Here is a 20,403-nt window from a genome sequence, read left to right as displayed (position 1 = left end):
CCTATGAGCAGCATTTTCATATACTACCAAGGAGAAGATAGCATATTAAATAGAGGTCTGTGAGAGATTGGAAGACCAACGTAGCCAGGTCCAGGCTGAAGTTCTTCCTCAAAAACAAGCCTTGGTTTTTTTTGTGTACGGCTCACGGAAGTGACACAACACTGGAAGAAATAGCTGCCTGCTACCTTGGCGTACACGAAAATAGGGTATTCGCATTAGACTTTTGTGTTCCAATGTGGTTGGATTGAAAGTGCATCAGTTCCTTACCATGAGTGCAAAAGATGATACATTTTTAAAACGTATTTGCTTTACGGCACGAGCATTATCATTCATTTTATAATGCAATCCATATACATATCAACCCCCTTATAACGCTGTGCTTGGGGGTCCAAAGAATCACATTGCGCTATAAGCGGATCACGTTAGAAATTATTGTACAATGCATACAATTGTACATTAAGTATTTAAGATACCAATAATCGTGTTGTAAAGTATTCATAAATACGAAAATTGGGAGCCACACTTGCATCGCGTTATAAGCGGATTCGTGTTGTAACTGATCGTGGTATAACGGGGTTGAGCTGTATCATGTGTCTAACATCTTTAAAGAGTATATGAAGCACAAGGCTAAACAACAACATGTGATAAGAATAGCGGAGATCAGGTGCCTGGGGGCTTGGTGCTTCAAAAGCAGAAAAGGAGCGCCACCTTGTGGGAAAACACTATTGAAAATGTCAGTACATCTGCTCCATTCACGAAACATCAGTAATTCAGACTTGACACTGCCCAGGATGACATGGGTGAGTGTGCAATGCATCCATTAACCCATTCAGTGCTGGAGGGATCAGCATTGCAGAGCAAGTGTTGTTTGGTAATAATTGCTATCAATTTCATGACAGTCAAAGCTCCAGAAATGTGCACTAGGGTAAAGTTCACATCATTTCTATAATCTACAAAAATGACATAAAGAATATTTGGGGCCGTGCAGCACAGAGGTAAATATAAATAAGAACCACCTCAAACAGGACAGGGACCTCCGCAATTAGAGAATTTAAAGAATGTATCAAACATAATACTTTAATCATTCATCAATAGTTACAGAAAGGAAAGGTCAGCCATTAAAACACATACTGTAAACCCACTCACAGACATGTTTCAACCTTGATGGGTATCATCAGTGTGAGGTTGGTTACTGGCGTTGCATCTCCCAAGCCCTTGCTTAAAAGCTGTGTTTAAAGCAGCATGCATTGGCTAAGGGTTGCTCATGTAATGTGAGCATGAGATAAAAGGTGGCACTGTGTGCTCATTTGCATGTCATTTCCCAGAATCCCTTGCTGCAGTAGAAGTGCTGTGTGCTGGGTGATAATGGTGAAAGACAGAGTTGCAGACCTGTCTAAGATATGCAAATGAATATACAGTAATATTTACAGTTGCTATATATATATATATATATATATATATATATATATATATATATATATATATATATGTGTGTGTGTGTGTGTGTGTGTGTGTGTGTGTGTGTGTGTGTGTGTGTGTGTATATATATATATATGTATATATATATATATATATATATATATATATATATATATATATATATATATATATATCACAGTTGTGTGGGGAAAAAAAGTACACCCTCTTTGAATTCTATGGTTTTACATATCAGGACATAATAACAATCATCTGTTCCTTAGCAGATCTTAAAATTAGGTAAATACAACCTCAGGTGAACAACAACACATAACATATTACACGGTGTCATGATTTATTTAACAAAAATAAAGCCAAAATGGAGAAGCCATGTGTGAAAAACCAAGTACACCTTATGATTCAACAGCTTGTAGAACCACCTTTAGCAGCAATAACTTGAAGTAATTGTTTTCTGTATGACTATCAGTCTCTCGCATCGTTGTGGAGGAATTTTGGCCCACTCTTCTTTACAACGTTGCTTCAGTTCATTGAGGTTTGCGGGCATTTGTTTTTGCACAGCTGTCTTAAGGTCCAGCCACAGCATTTCAATCGGGTTGAGGTCTGGACTTTGACTGGGCCATTGCAACACCTTGATTCTTTTCTTTTTCAGCCTTTCTGTTGTAGATTTGCTGGTGTGCTTGGGATCATTGTCCTGTTGCATGACCCAATTTCGGCCAAGTTTTAGCTGTCGGACAGGTGGCCTCACATTTGACTCTAGAATACATTGGTATACAGAGGAGTTCATGGTCGACTCAATGACTGCAAGGTTCCCAGGTCCTGTGGCTGCAAAACAAGCCCAAATCATCACCCATCCACCACAGTGCTTGACAGTTGGTATTGAGGTGTTTGTGCTGATATGCTGTGTTTGGTTTTCTCCAAACGTGGCGCTGTGCATTATGGTCAAACATCTCCACTTTGGTCTCGTCTGTCCAAAGGACATTGTTCCAGAAGTATTGTGGCATGTTCAGATGCAACTTTGCAAACCTAAGCCGTGCTGCCATGTACTTTTTAGAGAGAAGAGGCTTTCTCCTGGCAACCCTTCCAAATAAACCATACTTGTTCAGTCTTTTTCTAATTGTACTGTCATGAACTTTAACATTTAACATGCTAACAGAGGCCTGTAGAGTCTGAGATGTAACTCTTGGGTATTTTGCAATTTCTCTGAGCATTGCACAGTCTGACCTTGGGGTGAATTTGCTGGGACGTCCACTCCTGGGAAGATTGGCAATTGTCTTGAATGTTTCCACTTTTGAATAATCTTTCTTACTGTAGAATGATGGACTTTAAATTGTTTGGAAATCGCGTGCGTCATCGAAAAAAACTCAAAGGCCAGGTCATGCTCTCCGTCGAGCGTGTGCCTACTATAATCTCGGCCTAAGCAGAGGGATGCAGATCATGGCTGGACTATTGAGATACTGGTGACAATACCTAAAATAAATGCTTTCCTGTAAGGGCATTACTGCTGTACTGTTTTTGTGCTTATCTACAGTAGTACATTTTAATGCGTGTTCCTGCGTTTTTCTCGTTTCAAATATTCTTTTAACAACCTCATAAAGCCTCCAGGTTGGGTCTCATAAGAACAAAGCTGTTTCTGCTCATGCTACCCACTGATTGTATAGAGGGAGGCACAGCTGCACTTGGAAGAAAGCATCTTTGCTCTTCTTTGATAAGTTACACATGGGCTGTAATAGATGGTATGATGGAAAGTGGTCCTGGGTTTCATCTGAGCAGTGATCCATGTATAGCCATGCATAATAATGGTATATTGCTTTCCTCTCTGTTGGCAGTAAGTCCTGGTAAGAACAGGTATGCCAGCAGTAGTTATGGAGGTTTTCCATCATCCAATGGTGAGGTGCCCTAAGTATGGAGGGGAGTGGCTGTATGCTCTGAGTCCCTGGGATAGTGACATCAGGGATGCGCCGGCCTCCTGAAGTATATAAGGCACAACACAGTTAGTTATAGTGTGTTCTACAGTGTTCTCTACAGTGGAAGTAGTGTTCTGGCAGCTGTGGAAAGCTGTTAGGAAATTGTATGGCCTGCATAAGGGATTGTGGGAACACTTTGTGACCCTAGTGAAGTAACTAGCGGTCCAGGTTGACCAATCAGCCTGTCTAAGCCACTCTGTGTCCAGGGACCTGGCACAGAGAGGGTCTCCCTAGCAGAAGAGGGAACCCCACTTCAATTCAGGAGGGCGTACCTGACGAAGGGACAGCACGGAGGGATGTGCGGCTAGAGCCGGCAGCTGCATGTGGCAGTCTGCCACATCACCGTCTACAATAAAGATGCCCTGTTTAAAGATACCCCCACTTTGTGAGTGTGAAATTACTCGCAAGTGGATGGCACCACCAAGAAGGAGTTCCTCACCAGGACCATCTCCCTGCGGAAGCATAGACCCTGATGAGGTGGAGGCGCTGCCATGGATGTAAGTTGAACTCGCACCCACTACCTCAGCTACCTGTCTGTTGAAAATCCCCTACTAACATCAAGCGGGAGACTCAGGGGTTCTGTTGCCTACAGGTGCACCATCACACACACACGTAATGGGAGTTGGTTATTAAGAGTACCCGGGCCAATGTGAGATTGGGGGGGGGGGGAAACCCGTTACACATGTAAAGTTTCACATAGGCTCCCCCAGCTCAGTAGGGCTAGAGTCTCATCTGCTTCATTGGCTTATAATAGTTTCTGCAAGGGAGCTCTGTGATGTTTTGTTTCAAGTCATTATGTGCTTCCAATTAGTGCATCTGCTTTGGGTTTAGATGCTTGTACTTAGCAGTGCATCAAACCTGTGTGCATATTTGAAAGCAGCAAAGTCTGCTATATACACTGAAAATACCCACAAAGTTATAAAGAGCAAGCCCACAATATGCACTTTGTGACTTCACTGTCAGTATAACCTTAATTGAGAAAGTCCGAACATCACTTAAAGCAGCAAAAGGTGAAAAATACTACTGTATGTTTTTGTTTTAAATAAATGAGTTTTGTAGTATTAGATAATAGTGTCTGCATTTTCTTTTTAACTCCTAATGTCATTTTGTTTTGTTACAAATAATTTTATTGAGTTTTACAGCATATGTGGAATCAATACCTCACAGCAGGTATCAGATACAGTTGTATAGAATCGACTCTACACATCTACGTTCAACATTCCATATTTCTAGTTAACTGGTACATTAACGTGGTCTTCGCGATCCTCTAGGTCGATCCAAGCAATATTGCTGTTTATTAAACTTGTACAGGGGAACAGACAAAAAAGTCAAAATTAATTATATTCGATCCATGGTTCCCATGTTCTACAAAAGGTATCTGTTGATTGTTTCGTGAATGCAGTTAGTTTCTCCATTATCATTACTTCGTTAGTTCGTTTCTCTACTGTGTGTCTGGAAGGTGGGGCTATTTTTTTCCATGAGGCCGCAATTCAGCACCTGGTTGCTGTCAATATGATTTAGATCAGTCGTCTCAGTGGGTGGCTTATATCTTCTACTGGCTTTGCTAGTAAGTATATGAGGGGGTCTACTGGGATCGTTTCTTCTGTTGTGTCTCTTATAATTTCTTGGATCATAAGCCAAAATTTCTCTATTGCCGGGCACGTCCACCATATGTGGACCATATCCCCTTTCTGTCCGCAGCCCCTCCAACACAGATCTGGGACTTCTGGGTATATCTGTCTAAGTCGATCTGGAGTTAGGTACTAGTTGAATAGGATTTTAAATATGTTTTCCTTTGTTGTGGTGGAGATTGATATTTTGGCCGCATATTTCCATATATCCTCCCATTCATCTCTGTCTATAGTAACATTTAAATCCTCGGCCCATTTAAGCATGTAGTTATGATCTGGGGTGTTTCCTGACCCTCCATTCCTAGGTAAATTTTTGTAATCAGCCCTTTCTGATATACTCCCCTCTGGCAGTATGACTCAAAGTTGGTCATCTCAGGAAAGGCTGAGTTATGGGATATTTTGTTTATAAAATGTCTTAACTGAAGGTATTTAATATATATGAAGGTCAGGAGCCTCTTCTTTGTTGCATAATTCCTGGAAGATGAGGATCTTCCACTTACCCAGGTGGTCTGCTACTGTCCGTATGTTTTTATTATTATACTGGTCAAACTGTTTTGGTTCACATCCTGGTGGGAAATCTGGATTATTGAGAAGAGGAGTTAATTGGGATGGTGATGAGGCGAGTTTATATTTTCCTTTGGTTCTATTCCAGATGGTCCATGTGCAGCCATCGTTCCCAATTTGAATATTTTAGTATCTGAATCCTGTCCCCCGGGGGACCACAGGGAGTTTGCTAGCGAGGTACCCCCTGAATAATGGGATTCAATACCCAGCAAAACAGCCTCAGATCAGCGTTCCAAACCACCGCCTGCCTCAATTGGGCAGCTTGGTAGTATTTTAGTATATCTGGGACCCCCATGCCTCACCTCGCTCTTGAAGCCAACATGACTGATCTCGCCGTCCTCAGCCTTTTGTTCTGCCAAATAAATTGGAAGATTAGCCTTTGTAGATTTTTAAACTCTGAGGTTGGGATTTGAATTGGGATGGTCTGGAAGTAGTATAATAGTCTAGGGAGAATGTTCATTTTAACTGATATTATTCTTCCAATCCAAAAGATCTGGTATTTATTCTTAATGCCATTTTTTATGTTTTTTAATGTACTGATCATCCTTTGGTGGCTACAGCAACCATTTGGAGAGTCCCATCAACTTCCTCTTTTGAAACAGACTCTGACACACACCTTTTTGAGCTCTACCCTTTGGCAACAAAGTATCACACACAGAACAGCAGACTATTACTCTGAAAGCAGTAACAATAATAAAAGGGTAAAAGGGGACGATAGACAGCACTCTGATAGTGTTAAATATATGCAATTGCAGGGTGCACGGAACAAAAGGGGACCCTTATTCCCCTGTATAGTACTAACAAACCTACGTAAGTACCAGCACTCACTGTCTAATAGCTAAATGATGAAAACAGTTGTAATGCAGAATAAACATTTAATAATAAAATGATCCAGAAATAAATCAAATGTGTTTGCAGAAACCAGTATCACAAATGGGCATGTCACAAAGTGAGGGGTGGGGGGGGGGGGGGAAAGGAAAAGGGGAAAAAACATGAAACACAAGGAATATACAGAAAAAACGGAGTACTTCCCTAAGCCTCCCCCTATACCTGGTCAAATCAGACACCCCTGAAAATAGATAGTAAACATATAGTGTAAGCTAAATACAGCTAAACAGCTAATAGCAGGGCAGCAAGAATCCACTAATGGTACAGTTAAAGCTGAACACAGCTTGCAAGAAAGCAGCTTGCAAATGAGCACCAAGAGTCCACACAGTCAGTGAAAGGTTAATGAGAAATATAAATGAAGTGGTCAAACCCTCAGTGGCTCTGCTCCTTCAGCTGCTCGTGTGGAGTGCTGAACTCAGCACTTTCACTGACTGTGTGGACTCTTGGTGCTCATTTGCAAGCTGCTTTCTTGCAAGCTGTGTTCAGCTTTAACTGTACCATTAGTGGATTCTTGCTGCCCTGCTATTAGCAGTATATGTTTACTATCTATTTTCAGGGGTGTCTGATTTGACCAGGTATAGGGGAAGGGAGGCTTAGGGAAGTACCTCTCGGTCCTTTTGGACCAGGGGGAATGGGCCAGATGAAGAGGTAGTCCCTCGAAACGTCGCCCCCCTAGCATACTTTCCGTTCTCCGTTTTTTGTGTATATTCCTTGTGTTTCATGTTTTTTCCCCTTTTCCTTTCCCCCCCCCCCACCCCTCACTTTGTGACATGCCCATTTGTGATACTGGTTTCTGCAAACACATTTGATTTATTTCTGGTTCATTTTATTATTAAATGTTTATTCTGCATTAAAACTGTTTTCATCATTTAGCTATTAGACAGTGAGTGCTGGTACTTACGTAGGTTTGTCAGTAACAATAATTTGTTACACTTGGTAATATAATGTTACATATCAACTACAGCGTTTCACAGACTGCAGCACAGTTAGAAGGCGGCCATTTCGTTAGGCACAAAATCAGGATTTTTACAGAGTTATAACAGGAGCACAAACGATTGCCATTTCAGGTAAGAATGTAGAATTATACATTGGAAATTGCTTATAAAAATAAGAAAAGAAAAAGGTGGAAAGTACAGTAGTAGTGCTGCCATAGGTGACTGCAACACATTGCAAACAAAATATTTTAAGTTTATCTGGCAACAAATTGGTTACGGAGAGAATAATAAGATTACAAACGCTGTTACCTGGAAATTCTGTAGCTTTTAATGCTACCTATTGTTAATTGTTCATAAAAAAAAAGGTGGTCATAGAATTAGACATTTCCCCCCCAAAAACAAGAAAATGTTATAAATGGTATAAAAAAAAATTATGCTTCAGTGGTAAGTTATCGCATTGTATAACAGTGATAGGCTCCGAGCCACATAGTGGATACCAGAGTCATCAGATACCAGGGCATTCAGAGGAGACTTATGATCAAAATATAAGGTAGGGGTCTAAATGAGCCTTCCCCTTTAAGTAACTTTAGTAAGTCTAAAATGATGCTATAATCAAGTGGGTAATAATGTATAGTGCATATACATTTTGGAGGACCTCGTAGCAAAAAAGAGCCTAAGGCTGCGCTTGTAGTACTGGTGACGGCGACGCGACCGTCGCGTTAAAACAAATGCATTGTCAGCGCTTATAGTTCACGCGACGGCGACAAAGCGACGGAGCGACAGTGCTGCCAAAAATCTGGTAGTCACTGATATTTGTTTTTTTCAGCACCGATCTCTCAATGTAACCAATCGGAGAGCTTCTCCATCCCTCTACCTTCCCCTTTTCTGAGGTCACTGGCCTTGTAGCCAGCGACGTCGCCTAAACTTGAAATGTTTCTTTCGCAATGGCGACGTCATCGGTCGCGTCGCTGGCACTATAAGCGCGGTCTAAAGAGGAAGGTGAGATATATTTAACAGTTGGAGGTCTGATTTGAAACTATATTGGTAAAAAGAACATCTTTAACCTACGCTGGCATGAATTATATAAATGAATATTGCGACTCATCTACTAATGTTATATTTATATTACTACTAAGTAACTTCTGCAGCAATTGTGAGTGCATGGCATATTTGAAAGAGGTTATAATGGTGAAACTGACAGATACTTTACATAGTACCCCAGACAAGAGCCCGAGCTAATCATCGAGTTCTATGTGTTTAAGTCAAGCATACGGCAACTCGTAAGCTCAAGTTTTAACATGATGGCACTTTCTGAAAATTAATCAGGTTAGTACTGTACCCATGATTTACAATATGTGGGCTGTATATTCAGTGTACTGTACTACTGGATGAATATACAGGTAGCTGTGGAAGATGCATGTGAAGGTCTTACCTTTTACAGAAGATGAGATGTGCACAATCACATTTTCCTCTTGGTTCAGGAAACCACTCTCTTGACTTTCAGACATGGCAATAGGAGCACTCTCCTGAATCTCTGATTTAGGTTTTGTACTGCTAAGAACGTATGGATGGACATCCAAGGAAAAGTGACGAGCATGCTTTTTATCACCGAAGGTGCTTGGATCACTCTTCAGGGGCAGAGACTGTGGAGAGGATTTGGAAGAAGACTCTACGTGGGGGGCTATTAGGCTGTCAGTGGCAGTTTTCCGTCTCACTGGCTTAGGCTTCTCAGGTTTGCTGTTTTCAATTTTCATTATGGCTAATTGTTCCTTAAAGGGTTGGGGGAGAGTGTTGGAGCTTGGGATCCATTTCATTTTCTTCCTCGGCCGCTTTATAACAAGATGTTCATTGACATCTATGTCTGCTGGATCCACGCTGGGGTCCACTGTCTGAGTCCCTGAATCACGCATAGTGGGTGTTGTGTCATAATTAGACTGAGCCAGCGCTGCAAGCAACTGACGAACCACATTATCGTACATCAAGTCGCTCTCATTGGTGATGAAATCCAGGCGGTTTAGGGATTTGATGTGGTCCCGGTTTTCATTGCAAAACAAGGCAAGAATGTTGATATCGCAAAACTGTGACTTCTGCCACTGTTTCTTTGTCTTGATGCCGACCTTGTTTAGTTTGTCAAAAATGAAGTTAGACTTCCGAACGATGAAAAGGTGGATTAAATTGATAAGGATGATTAAATTCATGAAACTAAGAAGAGCGATGTCCACTGATGCAATAATTCTTTGGAGCTGAACAGAGGGCAGCTTGCAGTTCACTCTTATATGTAGCTTCGAGCTGCTAGTTTTATGGTGGGGCTCACCCAGTGCACACGTGAATTCATTCTGCTTTTGTGTGGCGTAATAGGTGCTTAAATATGTCATTGGTATAATGCTGAAAAATATGATGAGTAAATGTCTGGCTAAATATAGTTTGGCTAAAAAGTTACTCCGACCTCTTCTTTCCAGGTACTTTTCAAACAGATTTTGTTCCGGGCTTTTTTCCTTCTCTGCATTTTCAATGATCTCTCGCTTTTCTCTCTCGGTGATGCCCGGTCCTTTGGATTGGATTTGCTTCTCTATTTTGGGGGCTCGCCCCTCTGCTGCTCTGTGGTAGCAGTTATCAACCTCTTGCAGCAGGAAGTTGAGCTCTGAAGTTAATCTCGTGGAGGCGAGGAATTCCCAGCCTAGTACAGGAATGTACATTATTCCAGCGAAGGCCAAGAGGGCATAGGGCAGAAACTTGTGCTCAAACAATGAAGGCCATTGACTCACATCCACTCCAGGTAGCGCATCCTTTAGCTCTGTCCAGCAATATCCTCTGGCATACAAGGCTTGGTCACGGGTGAAGTTGTGTGGTGTATAACAATAAATTGGTTCCTCTGCATAACAGAGAGAAAAGTCACTGCTGTGGGCTTAACCTACAAAAGAAGCTCTGAAAAATAAATATATTTAAAAATGATAGAATTTTTGATTTTATGGTTTCGTCAAATAAGCAGCATACCCATCAAATGTAATTTTCTGGCAACATAATAACATTCTGCAGAGCCCATATGTTAACATATCCACAAGCCAAACGTTATGCTTCAAGTAATTAATGAATTTGGACAAGACACGTCAATGGGATTCCATTACGTAAATAAATAGGGATAAGGTTTTAGCTATTTTGGGATCTAATGCTTTCATGTACTGTATAACAGAAATGTTGTTGTTTTTTTGTTTTTTTAACAGATGCACCATATATAGAAAAAGAACATAATTGAATGCAATGCTTGTTTTTATTAAAATGACCATGCTAACAGATGAATAGGATCTTTTTCCAAGCTTGATTAGCATAATTTACAATACAGACACATTCCATAAATTAAAGAAAGGATCCAAACTTGGAATAAATGCGGAGCTCTGCGTAGCAAGAAACAGGGGCTAAGGCCTCGGTCCCGCTGCGCTCGTTGGCGCGGGCGGCCACACGCGAGTTCCCCACCAGCAGGGGAATCCTCCCGAGCCGGTCCCGGTCCCCCCTGGCGGCACATCGCACTACAGTGCGTCAGCCGCTATGGGACACAAGAAAATGGTGATCCCTAGCGTTGACGCGTCACGTGGTGTGGCTGTGAGATAATGGGGAGGGGAGGCTTCGAGAGGAGGAGAGGCTTCGGGGAGCGGGGAGGAGAGTGGAGTGAAAGCAGCATGCCTGTCTGTGTGTGTCTGAGTGCGTGCGTGCCTGCCTGTGTGTGTGTATGTGTCTGAGTGCGAGTGCCTGTCTGTGTGTGTGTATGTGTGTGCCTGAGTGCGTGAGTGCCTGCCTCTGTGTGTGTGTGTGTGTGTGTGTGTGTATGAGTGCGTGAGTGCCTGCCTCTGTCTGTGTGTGTGTGTGTGTATGAGTGCGTGAGTGCCTGCCTCTGTCTGTGTGTGTGTATGTGTGTGCCTGTGTGTGTGTGTGTGTATATGAGTGCCTGTGTGTGTGTGTGTGTTGCTTACCATCAGCAGCTCCAGCCCGAGCCCGTGGAGGGAGGGGGGGGAGAGTAGCGGGTCCCTCCGCTCAAGCCACGCCCCCCCTCCCTGTCAAACCTCCCACTCCCGCCCACCTCCCGCTCCCTACAGACCGCATATCGCGGTCTGTGTATGTCAGCACACCGCCTGTCTGCAGTGCGGGCGCGCTGACTCTGGGAGCGGGGCCTTAGCCTAACAGATATAATTAAAAATGCTTTATTGATGGGGCGACAACATGGAGGTAAAGCAGGTTATTGCTCTAACGCGTTTCCTGCTATTACAGCGCTTCAGCAGAGAGCGTCTGATGAAGTGCTGTAATAGCGTGAAACGCATTAGTGTACTAACCTGCTTTACCTCCATGTTGTCGCCCCATCAATAAAGCATTTTTTAATTAGATCTGTTAGCCCCAGTTTCTTGCAACGCAGTGCTCCGCATGTTTTCCAAGTTTGGATCCTTTCTCTACTACATTTCCTGGCTGGATGCACGCACCAGAAGACAGTTTTTCACCATATCATGAGTAATTCTGGCATTATATGGCCTTTCTATGGATGAAGATTGAACTTTAATAGCTCTAGGGTGATTTACCTGTCAATAGGAACTGTTTAGCCATTGCTATTTCACAGACAGTTTGTGGCTCAGAAAAGCTCCATACACAGGCATTTATTTTATCCCATTAATGAGCTTTCAAACAAGTCTATATTTCCACTCACTGGTGATACAATTATAACTGTTTTCGAATTTAAAGACATTAAGAAGAAAACATATGTTACTACATGACTAATCCTACACTCTGATGCTCTGATTCCAGGTACCCACATCTCTACTGTTTTTGCTTCAAATTCCATAAATTCATAAACTCCTTCAGTCCTGTGAGTTTCTTCAGCACTTTAGGAAATACACAGGACACATGTAAAGTAATAAATAAATGAAGCTATAACGATACCATATACAATTGTGATAAAATCAAATAGTTCTAATACTTGTAAATTAACCAATGTGCTGCCAGAGAGACCAAACGTAATGCATGGCTGGTGCTTTTTGGAGCAAACGGGTTAAAAGAAATCGCGATTATAATTGCATCTTACAATACCCAGTTAAGATCTATACCGTGAAAGTGCACTTTTGTTAAAGATGAACTAATAGAAATATGACAAATGATAATAAAGTTCCCTTTCAGAAGGTGGCAATAATTGCAAAGTAGCTCTTAAGTGTTATATTAGGTTAAAAACACAAAGGCCCATATTTACTAAGGTGTGCTATGACATAGGACAAATACCAGCGCCAGAAAACACTCCGGGCTCATTTAAGTGACAGGCTGTAAGGTGTCTTCTGGCGCTGGCAGGAGTCTGTTGGCAAAGCATCACTTAGTAAATACGCCTGGTATATTTGTGTAATACAGCTAACACAAAGAAAGTTATGGTGAGTCAAAAAAAAGTGCCAAAAATCCTTCACCGTACAGTGTACAGCAAATAAAAATACCACTTGTGAGCACATTGATACTTCTCAGGCTGGTCCATCACCCTGCCTTTCCCCATTTTCTCTTAGGATACTATGCTTCCACGGCAGAAAGGGATTCTGGGTGATAAATCACAGTGCATCACTTTTTGCTTCTTATCCATTTTGACATGGACCCCTATAAGCAGTGTTCGACAAATAGGCATAACCACACGCCCGTGGCGAGTGGATTTAGGCCGCTGGCGAGCCGTGCTTTGGCTCTATGAATTCCCATGCTCGCGCCAAATTTAATTTTTTTTTTTAAATAAATAAATAATCCCTTTCCTTCATTGGGTTGACGCGGGTATCCTCCCCTCCTGCCCCCCAATATCCTCCCCCCCTGCCCCCCGATATCCTCCCCCCCTGCCCCCCAATATCCTCCCCCCTGCCCCCGATATCCTCCCCCCCTGCCCCCCAATATCCTCCCCCCGATATCCTGCCCCCCGATATCCTGCCCCCCGATATCCCCCCTCTGCCCCCGATATCCCCCCCTGCCCCCAATCCCCGCTTGCTGCCCGGGGCGGGAGATAGGCTGAGGGGGGTCCCCGCTTGCTGTCCGGGGCGGGAGGTAGTGTGTGTGTGTGTGTGTGTGTGTGTGTGTGTGTGTGACTGACTGTGTGTGTGTGTGTGTGTGTGACTGACTAACTGTCTGTGAGTGTGTGTGTGTGTGTCTGTCAGTGTGTCTGAGTGTGTGTGCACATCTGTGAGTGTGTGTCTGTGAGTGTGTGTGTGTCTGTGAGTGAGTGTGTCTGTGTGTCACCCTCTCCCCGTGTCACCCTCTCCCCGTGTCACCCTCTCCCCGTGTCGCCCTCACCCTCTCCCTGTCGCCCTCACTCTCTCCCTGTCGCCCTCACCCTTTCCCTGTCGCCCTCACCCTTTCCCTGTCGCCCTCACCCTTTCCCTGTCGCCCTCACCCTCTCCCTGTCCACCCTCTCCCTGTCGCCCTCACCCATCCCTGTCGCCCTCACCCTTTCCCTGTCGCCCTCACCCTTTCCCTGTCGCCCTCACCCTTTCTCTGTCGCGTTCTCCCTCTCTCTGTCACCCTCTCCCTCTCTCTGTCGCCCTCTCCCTCTCTCTGTCGCGCTCTCTCTGTCGCCCTCTCTCTCTCTGTGTGTGTGTGTCTCTCTCTCTCTCTTTGTGTCTCTCTCTGTATCTGTGTCTATCTCTGTGTGTGTGTGTGTCTCTCTCTGTCTCTCTCATCTCTGTCTGTCTCTCACCCACACTCTCTCTCTCACACTCTGGATCTCTTATTTACCCTATATATCTTAACTGCCCTATACCTACACCGAAATAACCTATACTGCTTTCTTCCAGATCTAACTCTCGAGCTTCACACGGAAGACATCGGAATCCCTCCTAAAGCAGAAGACAGTTAGGGAACACCTCCCCTCCAATGTATAACATTGCGGGAATGAGGGTACCTGGACATTGAGGGACTGCGGATCAGGTAAGATCCCAGGCGGGATTGCTGCTTTAGATATTGTGATGCGGGGGCGTCCAGGCACTAGTTATGGGGTTCAGGAACATTTCCACACACATACACACATACACACACACACAAGTAACAAGGACTAATTGTAGTATAATGTAATACAATAAATAAACAAATGTCAAAAACGAATGTTGTTCTTACTAGGAATTTATTCATTTTATTTTTTTTAAAAAGCGGGTCTGAGGGCGGGACTAGGGGCGGGGCTGGGTGGCGAGTAGATTTTTTGTTCGGCGAGTAGAATTTTGGGTGATTTGTCGACCACTGCCTATAAGCTTATGCCTGCTGCATCAAACACTGGGTTAAAGAAGTGCATAGCCAGTAAACCCACTCACAGATGGCTGTTTTGACATTTTGGATCGCATCAGTGTGAGGATGGTTATACTGGCTTTGCAATTTGAAACTGGGAGAGGTTACAACCGGACACAAAGAAAGTTATCGTGAGTAAAAAAAAAAAAAAGTGACAAAAACCTTCCACTGAACAGTGTAAAACAAACAAAAATACCACTTATGAGCACATTCACGTGTCTCAAACAGGTCCACAAACCTCACACCAATTAGACCCAAAAGGTTGAAACAGCTGTCTGTGAGTAGGTTTACAGGCAATGCACTTCTTTAACACAGGCTGTACTGAAAAAGCTGTGTAATGCAGCAGGCATAAGATTATAGGGATCCATTACAAAATGGATTAGAAACAAAAAGTAGCACATTTGGATGTCATTACCCAGAATCTCTGGCTGCAGTAGAATCATTGTATGCTAAGAGATAATGGGGAAAGGCACGCTTGTGGACCTGTGTGAGAGATAACTTGTCTTGCCTTCAAATATTTTCTGAATAAGCTCCTCACCCCTACCACACGCAGCACTTATCACCTGAGATCTGACTCCAAGGGACTTTTCACAGCCCCAAGGTTCAACAAAGAATCTGCCCGCTCCTCCTTCTCTTACCGTGCACCCCAAAACTGGAACAGTCTACCGGGGACTCTCAAAACCACCGCCAATCTAACTTCTTTCAAAGCTAAAGTTGTCTCACATTTTAATGTGGTCTGTAACTGTTACATGCGCCTATAACTTATTGTATCTTTAACTGTTCATGCAATGTCTTCATATTTAATTTATAACCCTGGTAACCTAATGTAATGCAATGTCTTTATATATAATGTATAACCCTGTTCACCTAATGTACACATGTATTTCTAACTATATATCTGTCATCATAACTCTGTACCCAGGTCATGCTTGAAAAGAAGAGGTAACTCAATGTATTACTTCCTGGTAAAACATTTTATAAATAAATATGAATGTGTGTAGTATTTTTATTTGCCATAATACAACTACATACTTTTAAGGGAGCAATCCAAGCACTTTTTTGTTGTTGTCTTTTCTTCATTTATTATTACAATGAAGCAGAGGGTCTCCAGGGCCGAATCCCTTTCATTTAAACTCAACAGACCCCTTGCTTCTGGAGATACTTACCTCTGAAGGGGGTGCAGGTACCTGTGCAGTTTTCTGCTGTTTTCAGCTCCCTCATCAGATGGGCCAAAAGAAAGTTGCACCGGGTGACATCACAGCTTCCTATTGGCCTGCAGGGACCGGGAGCTTTGAAAAACAGCCATATAGTGAACCCTGGAGTAGCTACCGGCACTCCCTACGGAGGTAAGAATCTCCAGAAGCAGGGATTCCCGGAACTGAAATGAATGGGGTTCAGCTCCAGAGACCCCCTGCTTTAATCCTGTATTTTAACAAAAATTCAGAAGAAAAAACAGCTTGGTTTGCCTCTTTAAAGACAAGTTACAAAATAATGTATGTGTTCACCTAAGTAGCTGTACACAATTTACTATACAATATGATGATTGAGATTTTCTTACTTTGTCCTTGAGATTCTGAAGTGAACCATCTTGGTTGTATAATATTACTTCCTACATTGGAAGAATCTATATCAACAAGAGTGCAGTAACTACAGATTCAACACTAGTGGGAGTATGTATGTATAGCTTTAATTATATAGCGCCATCCAGTTACATAGTGCATTACAATACGTTACATAATATTATAATACAATGGGAATAAGCGCTTCAGACATCAAACAATAGGAAAAAAGAGTCACTGCCAATCTAACTTGTCAGTGGGGAGAACTTACAGAGACAGTGGGAGGGCGTTCTGGTAAATGTGTCTGCAAGGGGCCAAGGTCAGTGCAAATGGGATTTATGGTATCAGCCAGCTGAGCTACCTATATATTTCGTTAAAGAGGTGTGTTTTAAGAAAGGTCGTAAAGGTGGAGAGAGGGTGTATCAGTCGGATATTGAGGGGAAGGACATTCCAGAGGTGTGGGGCAGTTAAGGAAAGAGGTTTTATGCAGGAGAGGGCTTTAGATACAAAAGGAGTAGACAGAAGACATCCTTGAGCAGAACACTGGAGTCGGGCGGGTGTATAGCAAAAAATTAGGGCTGAGATGTGTATAGCTTTAAAAGAGAGTAGGACAATTTTGTAAGTGATACAGGATTTAATAGGAAGGCAGGAGAGGGATTTCGGCAGGAGAGACGCTGAGACAGATTTAGGAGACAGTGAAGTGCTTCTAGCACGAGGGTTTAGGATAAATTGTAGGGGAGACAGGTGAGAGGCAGGGAGGCTGAACGGCAGAAGGTTACAATAGTTGGGGGGGAGAGAGAATGAGGGCCCGTGTTAACGGTTTAGCAGTAGAGTATTTTTGCAATGTTACGGGGGGAAAAAACTACAGGTTTTAGCTACATTGTGAATGTGAGGGAGGAGTCAAATGTGATCCGTAGACAGCGTGCTTGTGATACTGGGTGTATGATAGTGCTGCCAACAGTACACTCAGTGGTTGATTTGGGTCCCTGCTGTCCGTATATGTCTGGTTATGTTGTACCATCATATGAGTAACCTGTTATTATCTTGCAGGCTCCAGAGTGATGGATGGTGCATAAAATTCGTTCCAGTGAAGACATGGGATTTTCCACCCAGGGGAGAGTGTAGCCATAGCTGGTCCAGACTGCATCTCTGCCTCCTGTCATGTAAGTCCTGATAGCTACAGGCTGTGGCAGGCTATGCTAGGGGCACTGACCCACCCTCATGCTGACTCTCTGAGTGACAGAAATGGGGGTGACTCAGGATCTGTGTACAGACAATCATGGTACAGACCTTGTGCCCTCCCCTTCTGGAGTCTCTGAGAGTGCCAAAATATAGGCAGTTCCCTTCCACCTCTCCTAGGGAGAGGAGGTGTGTTCTGCGCTTCCTGGCTGGGAGTGAGACATGCCAGTCAGTCCCTCCTGGGCTGTCTGGTAAAAAAGAGATCAGAGGCATCAAGACTACTAGAGACCCCGGCACCATCCAGAGGCCTGGGACCCTCTGACATCCATCTGCATCCGCTGTATTCCATCTGCAGTGACTGCTCAAATAAAGCCCTTTGTTTTATATACCCCTTCCTGAGTCTACAGTCTATTGGGTAGAGGTGTGAAATAAGTCTGTTCTGGTGGGAACTGTCTCTGGACATCCTGGAGCCCACCACAACTTGAGGCGCTGACACCCATGAGTGAAGACTAAAGATCACCAAAAGCCTGTCCTGTTCCCCTCACCATCATGGACCACTCAGCTCTACTGGACCCTCACAAGTATGACCGCACCACAAACAGCAGTAACCAGTAGTACATCTTCCAGAGAGGGGGAGAGACAGAGACATATATATATATATCCAAAAGAGGTCACTGGCACTCCTAGGAGTATAGGTATAAGAGCAGTGCTTGGCCTATAAAGATGAATAATGCATGTAATCACCAGCAAGGTGATAAAAAAGACAGCACTCACCAGGTAAAGTCCAAATAAACTGTATTCAGAGTGTTTCACACAAATTTGTGTGAAACACTCTGAATACAGTTTATTTGGACTTTACCTGGTGAGTGCTGTCTTTTTTTATCAACTTGCTGGTGATTACATGCAATATATATATATATATATATATATTGTGACAGAAACCAGGGGATGGTAATAAATTCCATATATAGGGCTCCCAGGATACTGAACAGTTTCTATTCTGTTTGGCCTGGGAGTGCAGCCTTATAATACATACACTCCATCCCACAGTTTGGCAAGCGCTGGAACTGAGGGATGAGAGATCCATACCAGAGTTTGTCTGCTGCCTGATTTCTGTCACCTGTCATGCTAATTAGAAATCAGGTATGTAAGACTGATTTCCTGTTTCCTCTCCCCTCTCCCCAAGAGCCTGGAGACAGGAAGGCTGCTGGAAGCAGAGAGGGGGAAAGCCTCTCCCCAAACAGGTTAAATGTTTCTGTTCCTTTTTGTCTAAAACTGAAAAGTACCTTGTTTTGTTGTTGGAAGTGGAAAAGCCACTTCCACCCTGAGTTAGGGAAAATCTAAGTTAAGTTATCGCTCAGGTGAGCAGCTTTTTGTTTTGATGTGTTTCTGTTGTATGCACTGTGGCAGTCTCAGTGCCTGGGACTGAATAAACCAGGCATAGCCTGCTTAAAGGAACAGCACGTGACGCCTCGTCATTTAACCTACCCTAAAAGACCGTGTTCTAACAGTCCCGGACAGACGGCGGAGCCCCGGAGTAAGCCGTTTGTCACAATATATATATATATATATATATATATATATATATATAAAAAATATATATATATATTTTATATTTATATTTGTGTGTGTGTAGCAGGGTAACCTCCCTTGCCTCCTCCCTGGCAGTCGCTCGGGAGGGTTTGTGTGAGTTGCATCAGCCATTTTGTGGCCATGGTCCCCCCTTGTCCTAGTTGACCCCCCCTTCTTCCAGAGCGCGCGTGAGGGAGTGAGGGAGCAGGTGCGCGAGCAGCGTGTGACTTGGAGTTGCGGCCGGTTGCCGGGGACGCGAGCGGGGCGGTTGCTAGGGACGCGAGCGGACCAGTTGCTGGGGACACGATTGGGCCGTTGCTAAGGCCGCGGTCGCGTCGCGAGGGTCCCGGCGGCTCGGGAAGCAGGGCGCCGCCATGTATAGTGCTGTTGCTCATGCGCAGGATGCCAGCTAACGCGAGAGGCCCCAAACAGCTCGCGCAAGGCAGGACGGACAGCCCCCAGGGTGCACAGGGGCAGAGCCACATGACTCCAGGGAGCCAATAGGGCTGCAGATCTCCCCAGGAGGGATATAGATACATTTCGCGGGGTTTTGCACACAGCAGTTGGTGACTGGAGCAGCTAGGGGGAAGCAGGTAGGGTGCAGGGGTTAGTGACTCTCTGTACTAGGCCAGCAATCCCCTAGGCCCAGATAGCCCTGAGTCATCCTAGCTGAGTATTGTAGGGACAGGCCCTAGGTTAGGGAACCTGCCCCATTATCTATTGGCTAGTAGTGTACCACGGACAGTGATCGGTTGCTAAGAGGGAGCTGGACTATCTCCACGGAGACCAAGCTAGCAGTGACTGAGGCCTGCTGGCAGCAGACAGACCCTAGCCAAAGTAGAGACGGTGCGGAGCTGTAGGAGGATATCCCGGCGGATACGACCCCAGTGGTATAGCGGCACCTGTGGCTGGAGCCCGGGCAGGTAACCCACAACTCACGTGCACCAACAAGGCCTATCACCAGACATAGTGGCTGCGCAGTCACACACACACTTGTATATGACTTGGGAGTGCGAGACATTGGGTTGGGGTTACTGGACACAGGGTGGGATCACTCTTTGGAAGGTTAGCGTCCGCCGTGACGCATAAGGTTAGCGTCCGCCGTGACGCATAAGGTTAGCGTCCGCCGTGACGCCTATGTGTTAGCGTCCGCCGAGGCGCCTAAGGTGGTAGCGGCCGCCGCGACGCATAGAGTGTGGGCTACTGCTGTAGCGCAAGTTAGCGTCCGCCAAGACGCCCTGGTCAGGTTGCCCTTAGCGAGGGACACCTGTTGTTATGTGTTGATGTTGTATTCATGCTATGCATAGTAGTAAAGGTATTAGTCATTCTCAATTCTGTTGTACGTGGTTATTGAATGTCCTGCGAGGAACCACTCCCCCTCTGGTGGGAGCCATCGCAGGTGGAG

At 44.3% G+C, this 20,403-nt stretch overlaps 1 protein-coding gene across 2 annotated transcripts in view; it reads right to left on the bottom strand.

Annotated features, from left to right (window-relative positions):
• PANX2 (pannexin 2) overlaps positions 1–20,403 on the bottom strand; it is a 65,422-nt gene that overhangs the window by 1,243 nt on the left and 43,776 nt on the right. Inside the window, exon 3 of one of the 2 annotated variants that reach the window (XM_075599839.1) lies at positions 8,852–10,291. In XM_075599839.1, the coding sequence (XP_075455954.1) occupies positions 8,852–10,291 (1,440 nt within the window). Of the gene's footprint in view, positions 1–8,851; positions 10,345–20,403 lie in introns of both variants that reach the window. The other variant, XM_075599840.1, reaches the window with a different exon arrangement.

Source organism: Ascaphus truei, chromosome 5, assembly GCF_040206685.1.
Source record: "Ascaphus truei isolate aAscTru1 chromosome 5, aAscTru1.hap1, whole genome shotgun sequence".
Lineage (NCBI taxonomy): Eukaryota > Metazoa > Chordata > Amphibia > Anura > Ascaphidae > Ascaphus > Ascaphus truei.
This window is presented reverse-complemented; position numbering and strand designations above follow the sequence as displayed.